The 15,458-nt window shown below is 57.0% G+C and overlaps 1 protein-coding gene across 6 annotated transcripts in view; it reads right to left on the bottom strand.

Moving 5' to 3' along the window:
- Positions 1–362: 362 nt before the first annotated feature.
- The window catches only part of SDK1 (sidekick cell adhesion molecule 1), a 742,921-nt gene continuing 727,825 nt past the window's right edge, over positions 363–15,458 (bottom strand). For all 6 annotated transcript variants that reach the window (XM_086376792.1, XM_086376793.1, XM_086376794.1 and 3 more), the window contains 3 exons: positions 13,539–13,659; positions 13,085–13,214; positions 363–3,930 (listed from right to left, as the gene is read on the bottom strand). In XM_086376792.1, the coding sequence (XP_086232918.1) occupies positions 3,685–3,930; positions 13,085–13,214; positions 13,539–13,659 (497 nt within the window). In that variant the 3' untranslated portion in view covers positions 363–3,684. The remainder of the gene's footprint in view (positions 3,931–13,084; positions 13,215–13,538; positions 13,660–15,458) is intronic.

The raw sequence follows: 15,458 nt of genomic DNA, 5'->3' as shown, positions 1-15,458 counted from the left end.
CTCCCCCGCGTCCGGTCTGTGGCTGGCTGGGAGCAGTCTCCCTTTCAGCACCTGTGGAGCCTTCAGAGGGCATGCCGGGGGCAGGTGAGGGTGGCCGCTGTCCACTCCGGGGGGTGTGGGCCCCACGCCGCCTGCCTCAGGCCCTGGCGACCCGCCAGGCTGCTCCCGGGCGTGCCTCTCCCTGGGAGAGCTCCAGCTGAGCCCCTCCGACCTCACCTGCCCCCAGCGTCCACACCTGCCTTTCCGGGAGGGGCAGGGCCGCGTGGCCTCCACACGGCGTGGGGCTGGCCTTTCAGCATTCCTTCAGCCCGAGAACCCCCGAGTCGTTGCATGCACACTCACTGAAGAAACGCACAGGCACACAAGGAACAAAATGATGCTTTTATTAAAAATCGAACCCATAGCACCTCTCTTCCTACAAGTGTTTTTGTTTTTAAAGGAGATCTAGTTTTCTGCACAATTTCAGAAAACGCGGCCAGGAAAAGTTCAGGACTGACCCAAGCCCCCGATAAACCAGCAGGTGAGGCTGACAGGGAACGAGGCGTGGCCGCCGACCAGTCCCAGGGTTCCCTCCTGATCCCACCTCTCGGACGGTCCACGTGGCAGATGCTGAGCCAGAGAGCGGCGTCTGGATATGCGGACCGACGACTCGCTGGGAGAAGCCACCCTAATCCTAACTACGCTGTGTGCCAGGAATTTGTAAAAACCGAAAACCATGCCATGAACCATTAGAACCATCACGCAAACATGCTGCGGTCCGGTCGCCGTCAAGGGCAAGGGCAGCATCAACAGGGCTTCGCGGAGTGCGTGCCGCCCCCCATGGTCTCCCCCAACGCTGCCCCACGGCTCGTTTTCCTCCATGACGGCGTGTACCAAGGGCTCCTTAAAATCATGGCTGGGGATGGGAGGGCCTCTCTTTGGGCTGATTTATTCAGAGGGAGGAGGTGCAGGAGATCCAGGAGACGTGCTCCACGGCTGCCAGGTGTGGGGACTGTCCACGGCCCTGCCCTGCCGCTCACCGGCCTGGAAACCTGGGAGCCCCGGCGGGGGGAGGGGGAAGCCTGGGCAAACCCATCTCTGCTGCTCAGGCAGAGAGCGCGGCCCTACGGCCGTGGTCCTCACGGGAAGGGCAGCTCGCCTGTCCATCGCCGGGCCCTGGATGGGGTCCCCGCGAGGCCGAGCGCTGCACATCTGCAGGGCATTGCTGCGGGAGCAGGCAGGAGAGGACAAGCCTCCTGCCTCCGTTAGAGAAATGGTGCCTGTCCTGGGTTCAGAACCAGGATTATAATCCAATATCCATTTCCCTATCATGTGATTTTGTTTTTTTTCCCTCCCTCAAGAGGAGAGGTTAGGAACCCACGCTTCTCAATGTCACACGGTCTGGAAGCTGAAATCTAACCAGAAACACCCAGTTCTCCCTTGGGTCCAGCGGCTCCCACGCCCCAGAGCCCTGGGACCACGGGGCCAGGCACCGGTGCCAGTGCCATGGCAGCCGCGAGCCGCAGCCTCAGGCCCATGGCAGCCGCGAGCCACAGCCTCAGGCCCACAGTTCCGTCCCGAAGACTGGGCTCCAAGCAGAGAGAACAGGAAGTGTGACGAGCCTGGGGAAAAGGCGCTGCTGTCACAAAACCCCAGAGCGGGACACACACCTCAAACCAAACTGTCCTTGTGCCAGGACATTCCGGCACTCTCCCGTCAGCTAGGCAAGGCTCCGTATGGCTTAGAGGGCAGAGCGCGAAGGCAGAGTGTGTCCACGTTCTCTGTCCACTGCTTGTCTCCCAAGAAATTCGAGGTGCAGCCCCGCAGCTTCCTGTCCACTCCCCGTCTGGGGCCCGAGAGGACAGAGGCCGGCCTGTCCAGGGAGATGGGGGGCTAGTCTTTGCAGGGGGAGGCTTTGGGCGGAGCATCCAGGATTTTTGGTTTAGAACGTTTCCCCTTCACTCAGAGAAGGAAGGAGAGAAAGGAGAGATGGAGGGAGGGGGAGGGGGGCCAGGGGGAGGGGGATGGGTGGAGGAAGGGGGGGGGGCGGCAAGAAAGGAACTTTTCCACACCTCCTACCTCTACTTTTGGAGAAACCGAAAAGGGTTTTTTATCCAACACAAAACTCTAAAACAGAAAAGGTGTTTTTTTTTTCCTCACACAACACAAACTTTTCTTGGTCTCCTGGGGTCACACTCTGCAACTCCGAAAGCAGAGGGTCAAGATGGCCCTCTGCCCTGAGGAGGCGGGAAGAGGGAAGGAGAGACCCCACAGACCACCTGATACAGCCTGGCCCCGAGACAGGCTCCCTGCTGGCACTGGCCAGGCGCTGGCTCGGGGACAGGCCGGCCCCCCAGGAGGACGGACCGGCCCTGCTCCCCTGTGCTGGGGGGTGTGGACAGGCCCCTGCTGACCAGGCCGGTCACGGGGCCTTCCCACAGGCCCTGCGGGCACACCCTGGAAAATTCTAGACTGGGACCAGGGCTGGGGCTTGACCACCTGCACCTCCCCCTCACTGCACAAAAGCGATGTGACGCGCTGGGGGCGGGGCTATGATGCGCTGGGGGCGGGGCTACAGCTTGGACTCATTTTCAGAGCAGCTCAAGCTACTTCATTTAGCTAAAAATAAACGAAAACAAAATAATAACAATTACAGGGAAAAAAGGTTTCCAGAAAACCCGTTAAGGCGAAGAGCTGGCCGGGGGTCGGGGGCGGGACCACAGCGCTGCGCCAAGGAAGGGCACGACCACCCGCACGGGAGGGCCTGGGGGGCACAGGGCGGGGTGGGGGGGGGGGACTGGGGACCCCATTTTCTCAGAGCCGTTCTGCTTTACTTGGAGACGCCGCGGCTCTGTCTTTCCCGCGGACAAAGCTAAACAATGAACAGAAAGGCACTGCAGACAGCTGAGACGCATTCATTTCATGTGGCATATTTTAAAAAAAGATAAAAAGATTTAAAAAATACTCTGGTTAACAATGCACACCTCTTACACAACCAGCGATTCTGCGGCCGCTGTCTCGTTTCCTCGGGGCGGGGCAGGCGGGCCTGTGCTGTGCACTTGGGAGGAGCTTGGGGGGGGGGGCGGTGGCGGGGGCAGGAGGTGGCTCCCAGATGGGACGCTTCCCGCTCCTGGATGATGGGGGTTGAAAGAAAGGACCGAAGCGGGAAAGCCCCGAGCATTTCACCCCTGGAATGAGCCTTGGCCTCTGCTGCCCTGTTGCCAGGAACTGTGAAGCCGGCTCCTCGCCTAAAGCTGCCGACTGAGGACATTTCAGAGACGGACACTCAAGGTCGGGAGGCCCCGGGCCCAGGTCAGACACCTGCTCCTCGCGCCGGGAGTCCCCGGTGGGCGCTGGTTCTCAGGCAGGAGGTAGAGCAGAGAGAGGAGAGGCCTGGAGGGCCCCCGCCCCCTCCCCCCAGCCTTCCCGGGCTGCACGATGGAGAAGCCAGGCCCCCAGGACTCAGGCCTTCCCAGGTCGGGGTGCCGAGCCCTTGCACCCGGCGAAACACACCTTCTCGTAAAAAGAAAAGAAAATCAAAGAAACCTGCTTCCTGCAGCGATGTTACAAAAAGCCAGTTAAAAAAACGTTCCTAATTGAAATCGTGTTCACAGGGGGTGAAATCAACCATCAGCGTCAGATCCTCTCAACCCAGCTCGAGCCCAGTTCCAGGAAGTGATTGTCTCGACACGGCCGCCGCTCAGCTCACACGAAGGACGAGAAGCCGGTGAGCGGAGTCCGGGCGCCGCGGGCCGCGGGCGCGAACACGGCGCTCTGCGTGGTGACCACCGCGCGCGGGGCCGGCCCAGCCTCCGCTCCCGCCACCGCCTCGTACCTGTGCGGGGCCGCGCCCGCGCGCCGCTTCCATGAGTTGTAGTAGGTGGGGTCGCTCAGGTAGTGGTTGACGAACGAATGCTGGGGTGGCGCGTCCTCGGACTCGGAGTCGGTGACCTGTGGGCGGACGGGCGGACGGAACAGGCTCAGCCAGGCGGCCAGGGACAGGGGAGGCCCGGGGCTCAAGGAGCGCGTGGAAGGGGCCTGGCGTGGGAGGGTATGCGCGTGGTCTTGAAGGGGCGGCCCTGGCGGGAGGAGCGGCCACGGAGAATGGGGGGTGTCGAGGAGGGAGGGGGCCACGGGGGAGGGGGAGGGCCACACGGGGGTGGAGGGTGGGGGCTGGGGGCCACGGGGTGGGGGAGGGCCTCACGGGGGTGGGGGCCACGGGGGGTGGGGCCACAGGGTGGGGGAGGGCCACACGGATGTGGGGGAGGGACACACAGGGGTGGGGCCACAGGGTGGGGGAGGGACACACGGGGTGTGAGGGGGCCACACGGGAGGGAGGGCCACATGGGGGTGGGGACTGGGGGCCACGGGGTAGGGGAGGGACACAGGGTCCGGGAGGGCCATGGGGGTGTGGGCCACGGGGGGGTGGGGGCCACAGGGCGGGGGAGGGACATGGGCGTGGGGGTGGCCGTGGGCAGCAGGGCTGAGCGGAGAGGAGTGGCCATCTAAGGCGGGTGGCACATCTCACCTGTTTGTCTCCCTTTTCTCTCTCCCCACCACCTGGGTGTGGACTACCCCAGGGCCCACCTCCACAAGACCACGGAGAGCTCAGCGTGTCCACGGGGGTCAAGCTGGGCAGCGGGAGCCAGCTCTTTCCTCCCAGAGGCTCTGCTCCCCTGCCTGTCCCTGTGCCTGAGCGGGTCCCAGGACATGAATCCACTGTACTCTGGCTTCAGGAGAGTCTGCACTCCAACCCCTCCCAGGACAGGTCTATGCAGCATCTCCTCTCTCACGACAGGTCTACACACCATCTCCTCTCTCAGGACATGTCTACACCCCATCCCCTCCCAGGATAGCTCTACACTCCATTCCCTACAAGGACAGGTCTACACACCATCTCTCTCAGGACAGGTCTACACTCCATCGCCTCCCAGGACAGGTCTACACTCCATCCCCTCCCGCAACAGGTCTGCGCTCCATCTCAAGGACCAGTCTATACTCCATCCCCTCTCAGGAGAGGTCTATACTCCATCTCCTTCCAAGGACAGGTCTACACTCCAACCCCTCCCAGGACAGCTCTACTCCATCTCCTTCCAAGGACTGGTCTACACTCCATCCCCTCCCAGATCAGGTTTACACAGCCCCCAGGGGATGCTCTGTGTTCTGTGGAGAATGCTGCAGTGCCCGGGAGTGTGGAAGGCCCAGGCACTGCAGACTGCCCGAGACTATGGCACAGGCCCCCAGACCGAGGGTCTGATGGTGAGCTCAGTCAGGGTGAGGAGACGGTGTCCTCCGTGGGACACATGCCACATCCATGCCGACCTCCGTGGGGAGGTTTCCAAGGACAGAGGCCCTAATTGAGTGTGGTGTCTGCTGTCCAATGTCCTGGGGCCCTTCCCTCTGCATCGCCAAGGGACCTGACCCCTCACCTCGGGGTCCCAGAGCAGCCAGTGGAGGAGGCGGGTGGCTCATGGAGGTTCAAGGTCAGTGAGCCAATGGGAACCCGCCCTGGGAGTTTTCCCGCCGCTCCTGGAAGAGCTGAGTGCTTCCCTGGGGGACGGGGCCGTGGGCCCACCAGGTGGCCCCCAAAGCCACTGCTAAGTCGCTTCAGTCGTGTCCGACTCTGTACGACCCCATAGACGGCAGCCCACCAGGCTCCCCGGTCCCTGGGATTCTCCAGGCAAGAATGCTGGAGTGGGTTGCCATTTCCTTCGCTGGGACACAACAAAACCATGGCACAGAATGGAGAGGGGAGACTCAGAGCTGTTCCTTCAGCTTCTCGCTGTTCCTCTAGGGAGAGGGCGAGTGCGCCCGCCCCATCTTGGGACACATGGGGCCATGGTGAAGGCCTCAGGGCTCCTGTTCAGGTCTCGCTTTCGCTTCCACGAGAAAGCACAGGATTAAAATGCCATTCCTTGTCCTGCTGCCTGCTCTGTTTATTGTTGATATGACATTATTATTTTTTAATGAGGATGTATTTTAGTGAGTTAGAATTATTGACAGAAAGGAAACGCTGCGGGGTCTTTTTTTTTCAAGTTTCCTGTGTGATGTGAGGTAGCGATGTGAGTCCGTTTCCCAGGAAACCGAGGAAGGCCAGCCTGTGATTGGATGAGTCTGCAGACCCGACCATGAGTTTCTAAAGGCGCGTGGATGCCTGGCAAGCAGCTAACAGAGATAATCCCAGGACTTCTGGTGCTGTGCTGGCAAGATGAAAGACTCCAATATTATTAGAGGATTAATTAAGTGAGAGGGGGCTGGTCTAAGTTGGCTGAAGCCAGAGAGACCTTGAAACCTGTTTCTGTGGATTTTGAAAATAATTTTTAAGATGTGATTTGAACAGTAGCCCTGATATAATTCGTAAGCAGCTGGGCGATAAAATGGAGAGAAAGCCCCTTATTTCTAAGTGGAGAAACATCAAGAGCCACAGCGTGTGTCCTGCGAGGCTGCTGGTCTAATTCAGAGCCACTCTGATCAGCCAGGTTCTCCTGCACCTGTGAGCCGGTTCTCAGAATTGTCACTCGAGTAACATTGCTGAAAATGGTTAAAAAACACCCCAGGGAGAAAATGACAGCATCACAATTTTTTTTTTCTTTCAGTGAAGTATTAGCTTTGCAGAAGAGCTTTTCCGGCAGAGAGCTCACAGGGTTTTTGCCTCTGGAGGAGAGGGTGGGCAGTAAGGGTGGGCAGGGGACCCCCTACCTGGCTCGTCAACCAACTACCAATACAAAAAATACTTCCAGAATGGCCAGAAGGAGCAGCAGGTCTTCCCCACAGTAGAACAGTGACTTAACTGGGGGAAAATCAAATTATCAACAATCATTTAGAGTCCCTGGAAATGGTGCCAAGGGCATATAGCAAATGGGACAAGGTTTATTGCAGAAAATCTAAAATCACTAAGAAGAGCAAGAGTCTGAGCTGCTTGAACTCTGACCTGCTCCCCCACCCCCAGCTGGGGTGACGGAAGCTCCACTTGGGGAGGGGGAGGCACATGTGGCCAAGAAGCCAGGGCCCCTCCCCTAAGACTCCAGGAATTTGGTTTGACCTGGAGGAGGAAGCCGCGGGCATCTCCCAGCCAGCTGCTTGTCCCCAGCTCCACGATGCAGAGGTATTCCTGGAGGTGTGGTCAGAGAACTGAGCTCCCCTCCTCATCGGGGCTGCTGGGAGGCTGGCCAACGTGCACCAGGTTGGCAGGCTGCCTCGCCCTCGTGGCTGGTGGAAGGAGCTCCATGCAGGGGGGCCGGGGCGCAGCCAGAAACCCAGGGGCGTCCATCCCCACCCAGTGCCTCACTGGTCACCATGGAGAAGGGGGCCGTTGTCCCCACCCCAGCTTTGGTGCTGTGACACAGAGGTCCTCATGGCGGGAGAGTCAGCCCTTCTGAACAGAGAGCTCCCAGCTCTGCCTCAGGGGAGTAGCTTTATTTGGACCATGGCATGCCTCAGGGCAGGTGTCCCTGCTGGCTCGGATGGTAAAGAATCTGCCTGCAGGGCAGGAGACCCAGGTTCAGCACCTGGGTCAGGAAGGTCCCCTGGAGAAGGGCATGGCTACCCACTCCAGTGTTCTTGCCTGGAGAATCCATGGACAGAGGAGCTGAACGTGGACATGACTGAGTGACTTAACACTTTCACTTTTCATGCCTCAGGGCATTGCTGGAAACTGTGGAGGCCTCAGGGGCGAGAAATGAAGAGCTAAGTCCTTGATAGCAGCAAGTGGAGCAATAAATGCGCCAGAGGTTTAACGGGAGGACCAGGCAAAGAGACAGCTGACGGGAGCCCTCTTGGGCTTAGAGAAGAATTCAGAGATTAACAACGTCCTGCTGCTGCCTGGGCTGTGATTGGATCCAACTGTGGAGTAATTTATACCCTGGAGCCTTGTCGAAAATAAGAGAGCTGCCAGGGAGAGGAGGTTAACAGCTGGGTGTGATACCAGCTGTGTGGGCCTTCCCAAACCTTAGTGGGGAGGTCAGAACAAGAGACAAGGGGATGCCTAGTGGAGATCTCAGTCGTCCCTGGTTATGGAAACCACATGCCTGCCCAAGGCCACACCTCGGAGGGGTGATGTCAGAGCGGACACGTTGCTGAGGACGTGGCTTCCCTAACTAGTCCAGACGAGTCACTGAACAAATGAGCCAACAACAATGACAACAGACAGAGGGGGTTGAATATGGGTATTCAAAGTGAATACAAGATACTATTTAAAATATGTTCTTGTTTTCAAAAAACAGCAAAGTGTGATACATACACAGGGGAAAAAAAGCAGGGAGCCTCAGATATTGGCAGGCAAAGAATTTAAAAGTAGCTATTATAATATGTTCAAAGAACTGAAGGAAACCATGTTTAAAGAATTAAAGTATGCTGACACTATCACACCAAGTGGAGAATATCAATAAAGAGATAGAAATGACTTAAAAGGACCGAATGAGAAGCTCCGGAGTTGAAAAATACCATAATCAAATGCAAAATTCACCGGGGGGCCTCAACAGTAGATCTGAGCTGACAGAGGAAGGACTCAGCGCACTTGGAGACAGACTGAGAGGCTGCTCGCCGTGGTCAGTCACTCAGTCACGTCTGGCTCTAGTCCAAGTGACCCTATGGACTGTAGCCCATCAGGCTCCTCTGTCCGTGGGATTTTTCAGGCAAGAACATTGGGGTGGGTCATGCAACTTGAAAAACAAAGAGAAAAGAATGAAAAAAAAATAAACACAGACTGGAACACCTGATAAGCGTGACAAAGCTGAGCGCAGCAGCCTGTGCGCAACGAGAACACGGGGTGAGAAGAGAGGGGAAGCAGCAGAAAGACGGTTGAGAGTCACATGACTTAGAACTTCCCAAATCTGGTAAAAAAAAAATCAAGCAAACAAAAAAAACAACTGCATACTTAACAAGCTCAATATACCACAAGATAAACGGAACAAGAGCCACACCCAGACACGTCACAGTTAACAGCTAAAATTCTGAAAGACAAAGGCAAAAGAAACTCTTGAAATCGAAGGGAGAAAAATGACTCATCCAGCCCAAGGGAATTCAAATTACGCTAACAGCTGACTTCTGGTCAGAAAAAATGGAGGACAGGAGGCAATGGGCAGGTGTTGAAAGAAGACTGTCAGTCACGAATCTTTTATTTGGCAAAACTGTTTTCATAAATGAAGATGAAATAGGACATTCTGAGATGAAAACAGAAAACTTAATTGCTGGCAGACCTGCCTTATAAGAAATACTCATGGAAGATGGTCAGATTGCAGGCCAGTGACACCAGAGAGCAGATCAAATCCGCACACACACAAGCAGCAACAAGATCATCACATAGGCAATTATAAAAGGCAGTGTAAGGACTTAGTCTCCTTTCTTCTCTTATCTGATTTAAAAAGCAATTTCCTAAAGCATTAGGTAATAATTTTATTGTTGGGTCCACGATATAGAGAAATGTAACAATTACAGTGGAACACAAAGGTGGGGAGAAATGAGAACCAAAAATCGCAAACAGAAGGGTTAACGTGATAAGCTCCAATACTTGCTCACCTTTCTCCTCTCAACTTCTTTAAAAGGTACAGAATTCTGTACAGGTAGAAAGATGCATCCTTGGGTCTATCACGAATATGGATGCGTATAATAATAAGCACAAATGGGGAGGAGAGAATAGATCTATACAAGAATAAAGTTTCTATATGTCACTGAGATTTAGAATAAATCTAAAGCACATACTAATACGAGGGCAATCACTATAAAAAGCAACTGAAAAAATATAGTAAAAGCAAAACAAGGGAATGAAAATATCCCCCGGATATACACTAGAAAGTAGGCGCTTAACAACAGCAGCAAAATGACAGTGAAGGAAAAACACAGAAGCAGAGATACGAGGCTGATGGACGGCAAGCAGCAAGCGGCAGGCCTAACTCTGGAGTCAGCAGCAACCACACTAACTGTGAATGGATCAAACAACCTGGTGAGCAGGAGGCACTGCAGGATGAATGAGACGGCATGATCCAACTGTATGCTGTCAACAAGAGACACATTTCAGATCCAAGGCTTCAAACAAGTTGAGAGTGAAGTGATGGAAATGATATGCCATGTGCACAGGAACCAAAAGAGAGCCGGAGCGACTGTGCTGATGTCAGGCCAAACAGACGAAAACTGTGAGTGGAGACCAAGAGGGACATGCTATACTGAAAAAGAGTCTGTCCACCATGAAGACACCACAGCTACAGACAGACACGCATCTGCAAACAGAGCCCCCAGGTACAGGAGATTAAAGCTGCCGGAAACGGAGAGAGACGTAGAGAATGTTGACAGTAACTGTTGGAGACCTCGGTACGTTAACAGATGGCGGAAAGATCGAGAGTGTGGAAGGCGTGAACGGCACGATAAATCAACTGGACGTGGCAGACACACACGGAACTTTCCACACAGCAACAGCAGAGCAACACGGCCTTTTCAAGGGGGTTCTTACAGCACAGGCCAGATGCTGCCCGCAAGACAAGACTCGATAAATATAAGAGGGCTGGAGATATACAAAGTATGTTCTTTGACCACAGCGGGATAAAATTAAAAACCATTAACAGCAGAAAATTTGGGAAGCTCATAAATGTGAGGAAACTAAAAACACACACCTAAATAGCCTATGCGGTGAAGACGTGAACTGTGCAGTGTGTGAATGACATCTCAGTCTGGTTAAGAGACCAGACTAGTTCAAAGGAAAGGCTCCCATCAGAGCTGGCACTTCCAAGACCCCATGAATCTGCCTACAACTCTCCCAGGTTGTAAGGTTCAAAGCTGGGCCCCAGGAAGACGACAGAGCACAGAATTCTGGGGGAAAAGACGGGCCTCACTGCATCTACCCGAGAACTCAGGAGCAGACGGGGAGCCCAGGAACGTGAGTTCTTAGCCTGGACTCCCGGAGCCTTCACAGGAGGTGCCCGCCCACCACAGGCTTTGGGGGGCCTGGAACCCCAGGTTCAAGGTGACATGCCTTGGTAGAGACGGCGTCCGCACTTTTGATCAACTTTCTAGAACCAGAAAGTGTTAGGACCCGCAAAGCATCTGTGGGAATCCCGGAAGGAGCCTCTTCCTCCAGGCACAGGGCATGCCATGGCCCGCCCTCACTCAGCCATGCGTCCCGGGCTAGGAGAACTCGGCTGGCCTGGTGGGAGGGACGGAAGGGAGCCCGCCGCCTGGGTCTGCATCCAGGTCCACCCAGGAGTGCGTGTCTGGGGAAGACACTCAAAACCCCGGCAAGCCTCAGCTCTCCCACCTGTTACGTGAGGATACGAACGGCCTCCTTGCAGGATTTAGAGTGCATTTCCCATCCCTCTCGCCTCCTACCCTCACCCGCTCCCTTCTTCCCTTCTTGCTGCCTCCTTCCCCGTGTCTGTGTGTGCATGAGTGCACACGTGTATGCATACATGCATGTATAGGCCTAGCGCCCGCAGGCATCTAATGATCCTCCATGCGAATCAGCTGGATCTGACTCGCAAAACACCCCCGTGTGTGAGAGGACAGACAGACTGGCCCGTGTTTAACCCATTTTGAGCATGCTTTTATGAACAAATAGTCAGAATCCATGAATTTCCAGTCCTGGCAGTGCTGGGAATGGCCTCTGTGGCCCGGGTGTTGGGTGGGAGAAGAGGGGAAGGGCGGGGGTCAGTGGGCCCTGCAAGATGAGGGTGAGGGTGCATGTGTGGGGTGGCCTCGGCCTTAGGGGTGTCCTGGGGACACGGACGAGAACCGCCTGCCTCCAGGCCTGGCTGAGGAAGCACTCAGCACTTAGCCCAAGTGGAGCTGGAAAGCCCGCGAGGCAGCACAGGGTTGCTGTGAGCATCGTCCACGATGCTCTTCGAGCCCAGGAAGGTGGGGGCGGGCGCTGCCTCTGACCGCTGACCCGGGAAACGCTGGACGGCAGCCCACCCCTTCCCGACGCGCCGTCTTTGGGACCAGTGGCTGGAAAAGGCCGCGGCCTCCTCGTCAGGAAGCTGGGCTCAGCGTTCTCGCTTTTCCCTCCACAGACAGCCCCTCGCGCGGACACAGCGCTCCTCCTGCACGCCGGCAGGGTGGCTTGCCGCTTCCAGGAGCCCACGGCTGCGGCGCAGACGGGCAGCCGGCGCCCGCGTCCACGGAGCATGGAGGCCGAGCGGCCCGGCCACTGGGCCCCCTGCCTGGGGGCTGGCCCGTGTGGGCTCCTACACAAACCACAGTTTAAAAGAAGCCGTTTAATTGAGCCTGAGGGTGCAATCAGTCCTAAACTCAGGTCAAAATGAAGGTGAGACTTATTTTAGATTAAATATTGATTTAGAGTGTGAATGCCAAGCGGTGGGGTGGGCCTGCGTGTCTGGCAAACAGCTTGGTGAATTCGTCCCTGTCGCAGCGTCTCTGAAACCCCGTGGTCAGGACTGGGCGCCAAGCTCCCTAACTGCGTCCGCTGGTTCGCTCCTGTGAGATGGGCTCTTGGGGAAGGGGCTTCCCCGTGGAAGTGGGGCTCCTCACGGCGCCCCCACGGCTCCCTCCAGGGAATGTCCCCTCCCAACACAGAGACCTTGCCCAGGACGGGCCCAGCCCCGCAGTCAGTGCCCAGGCATCAAGATGTATGGGGCGGGGTCCTGGGGGTCACGGCTGGAGGCTGATACCCCTCGGGGGCGGGGTCTCCCTGGTCCCGGGGCTCCCGCCCTGCTCCGGTGACCCCGGTAACTGACCCAGCGGTGCTGTGACCAAAGCCCGCGCTGGCGCACAGGAGGCTGGCGGGAGGGGAAGCCCCTGTCTGGCGTGGGCGGGGGTCCAGGTTCTACCAGTAGGGTGGGTTCGGGCCCCCGTTACCCCTCGGGGGTCCAGAGGCCACCACGTTCCCTGGTGACCTTCAGGTCGGCCAGGTCTCTTTCTGAGCGCAGAGCTAAGCAAGGAGGTTTGCGAACCCAAAGTCCACTCTGGACCAGGGACTGATCGGGGAGGTGGCCTCGCGCACCAGAGACGAGCATGGACCCTCCCCGTCCGGGAAGGGGCGCCCTCTGTCCCGGCTCTGCCTGCTCCGAGCCTGTGTGTGTGTGGAGACGCGGCTGAGACCAGGGCAGGGCCCCGGGGTGACGGGAGGGGCCGCAGCCCGCAGCAGGGCGCGGGCACCCACCTCGGACTCCGTGGCGTCGCCCGGCTTCTCCTGGAGGGCCCCGCTCTCGGTCAGCGCGGCGCCGTTGTACTTGTTGCAGAGGTCTTCGTCGGAGTAGTGCAGCCCGCCGGGGCTCGGCCGGGGCGGGGACCTGGGGGACGGCACACCAGTCAGCCCCGCCCCCTGGCCCGCCCCCTGGCCTCATCGCGGCTGCGTCGAGAGGAAAGCCATGCACAGCCTCTGGCACCGTTTCGGTGCCACGCAAGCAGTTCCCAGGCCGCCCACAGCTTCCAGTGACGCCCGGAGGGGCCGGAGGTCCCCCAAGACCAGGTCCCTACACCTGAGACCTGCCTCTTTATCTCTAGAAACGTCCTTAAACCATTGCTAGCACCCGCCCTCCTGCCCTGGGATTCGGGGGGACTCGTGGGCGTGGGCCTGGCCGGCGTGGGCCCTGGGGTGGGTGCTGCAACCCTACCTGGTCCCATTCTTCTTGGAGAAGGTGTTCTTGACGTTGAGGTGGCGGCTGTTTAGCTCCAAGGCGGCAAACCCTCCGTTGTCCAGGGTCACGGACTCCTCCATGTTGGAGATGCTCTTACCTACATATGGGCGGAGGCGGCGCAGATGCGCGTCAGGAAATGGACGTCAGGGGTCCAGCCCCGAGCCTCGTGGAGCCGGGCAGGCTGCCCAGGGTGCTCCGGACCGCCTGCTGGACGAGCCCCAGGCCTGGCGACCCGAGTCAGCGCCCAGGGCAGGCGGAGTCAGGCTGGGGTGTACGGCTACACGTCAACCATGGAGCAAAACGATATTAGCATTTTGGTGTTTCTTTTCCTTGATGCCAAAATCAAGTTGTTGTTGTTGTTTCATCAGTGTCTTATTAAAGAATAGTCAGAGTGCATGAACCTTTTACACCATTGAGGATATTCAATAAATTTCACAATAAAGGCCCAGTCAGAACAAGGAAGTAAGTGGAGGGTAAACATTTAAGGGGGAGGGCTCGAGGGTGCAGGGTCTTTTTCCTGCAGTGATGAACATGCTCCAGAACCAACTGTGGTGATGGTCACACATGTCTGTGAATGTCTGTAACTAAAAATCACTAAAAAATGAGTTCATCAGTACATATCAAAGCAGATTCTACAATCTGCTAGCCAAGCAAAGCCGTAAGTAACCAGGGGGACTGCAGAGCTCCCGGCGGCCCCTGCCTCGCTCGGCATGAGAGTTGGTCCTCACTGCTGTCCCCCTGCCCAGGCTGGCCTCCCCTGCCCTTCCCATCTCCCCCTGCCCCTGCCCAGGGAGCCCCTTCCCCCCACCCCCTTCTTCAGATCACAGCTCAAGGGTGGTGAGACCGGAGAGGACGTTCCGGAGCCCTGAGGTCTCCTCCCTGTGTCGTTTCTCCATGCGGTGCCCGTCACCACCTCTCCGTTTTGTCCTGAGAGCTGGCTGGCTGGCTTCCTGCAGTCCTGTCTGCCTCCCCTGCTAGGCTGTGAGCTCTCGGAGGCACAGACCCAGGGATGCTCACACAACCTTGTTCTTGGTGAGGTCCCAGCCCCCGGGACACTGCCCGAGCACACACCAGGGGCTTCACGCATGTTTTGTTGAATTCACCAGCATTTCCTATCCCAAGGATCCTGTCTGCCGGGGACCCCACAGCCCTCCGCTCGCCTCGGTGTTCTGCTTGTGTGCAACGGGGAAAGCCAGCAGCACGCAGACAGCAGCAGATGAAAGAGGAAGTCGCCTGCGCGTCGGGGTTGGGGTTGATGGGAGGCGAGCAGGTGAATATTATACTCAGAGAGGAAGTCTGATCTTGTACAAGAGAGCGTGTCGTCCGGGAGGGGTGGAACGAGGCTGCAGCACAGTGGTTTGGGCTCTGCGTGTCTCCTGGGCGGGCAGGGAGACATTCTGGTGGACAACTTTTTTTTTTTCTTTTTTTCTGGGCATTAATGATGATGTTAAGTGAACGCTCCAGGGTGAGGCTGAGGATTGGAAGCTGCAGGTCAGATTGGACTCTGCGGTCTGCTTCCCAGATGGAGAGGGAGAGGAGGGAAGGCAGGGCGACTTTCTCTGCACCAGACGTGGGATTCTGGGATTCTGTAATAGCATTAACTCGGGAAAATGACATGCCATTCATACACTGTAAATCCCGCAGGAATCAAATCTGATTTACGAACACTTGTTAGAAGTGAATTTATACAGAAAAAAATAAATCCTTTCTTGGAGGAATGAATGGCTCAACGTTACAGAAGCAAATGGCAGGCACTTTAGGGCCTCCTGGTTTTATTAACCCTCTTGGTGCAGGGACTACAGTGCTGGGGGCTGCGGTCGGGGCATCTGAGGGCCCCTTTCACAGAGGACTGTTTCCAGCACCCTGGAAGGTTCCCTCCCTGTTTATACTTCTGCA

The sequence above is a fragment of the Bos grunniens genome, chromosome 25 (genome assembly GCF_055505025.1).
Source record: "Bos grunniens cultivar Pamir isolate PY7600 chromosome 25, Bosgru_T2T1.0, whole genome shotgun sequence".
Lineage (NCBI taxonomy): Eukaryota > Metazoa > Chordata > Mammalia > Artiodactyla > Bovidae > Bos > Bos grunniens.
This window is presented reverse-complemented; position numbering and strand designations above follow the sequence as displayed.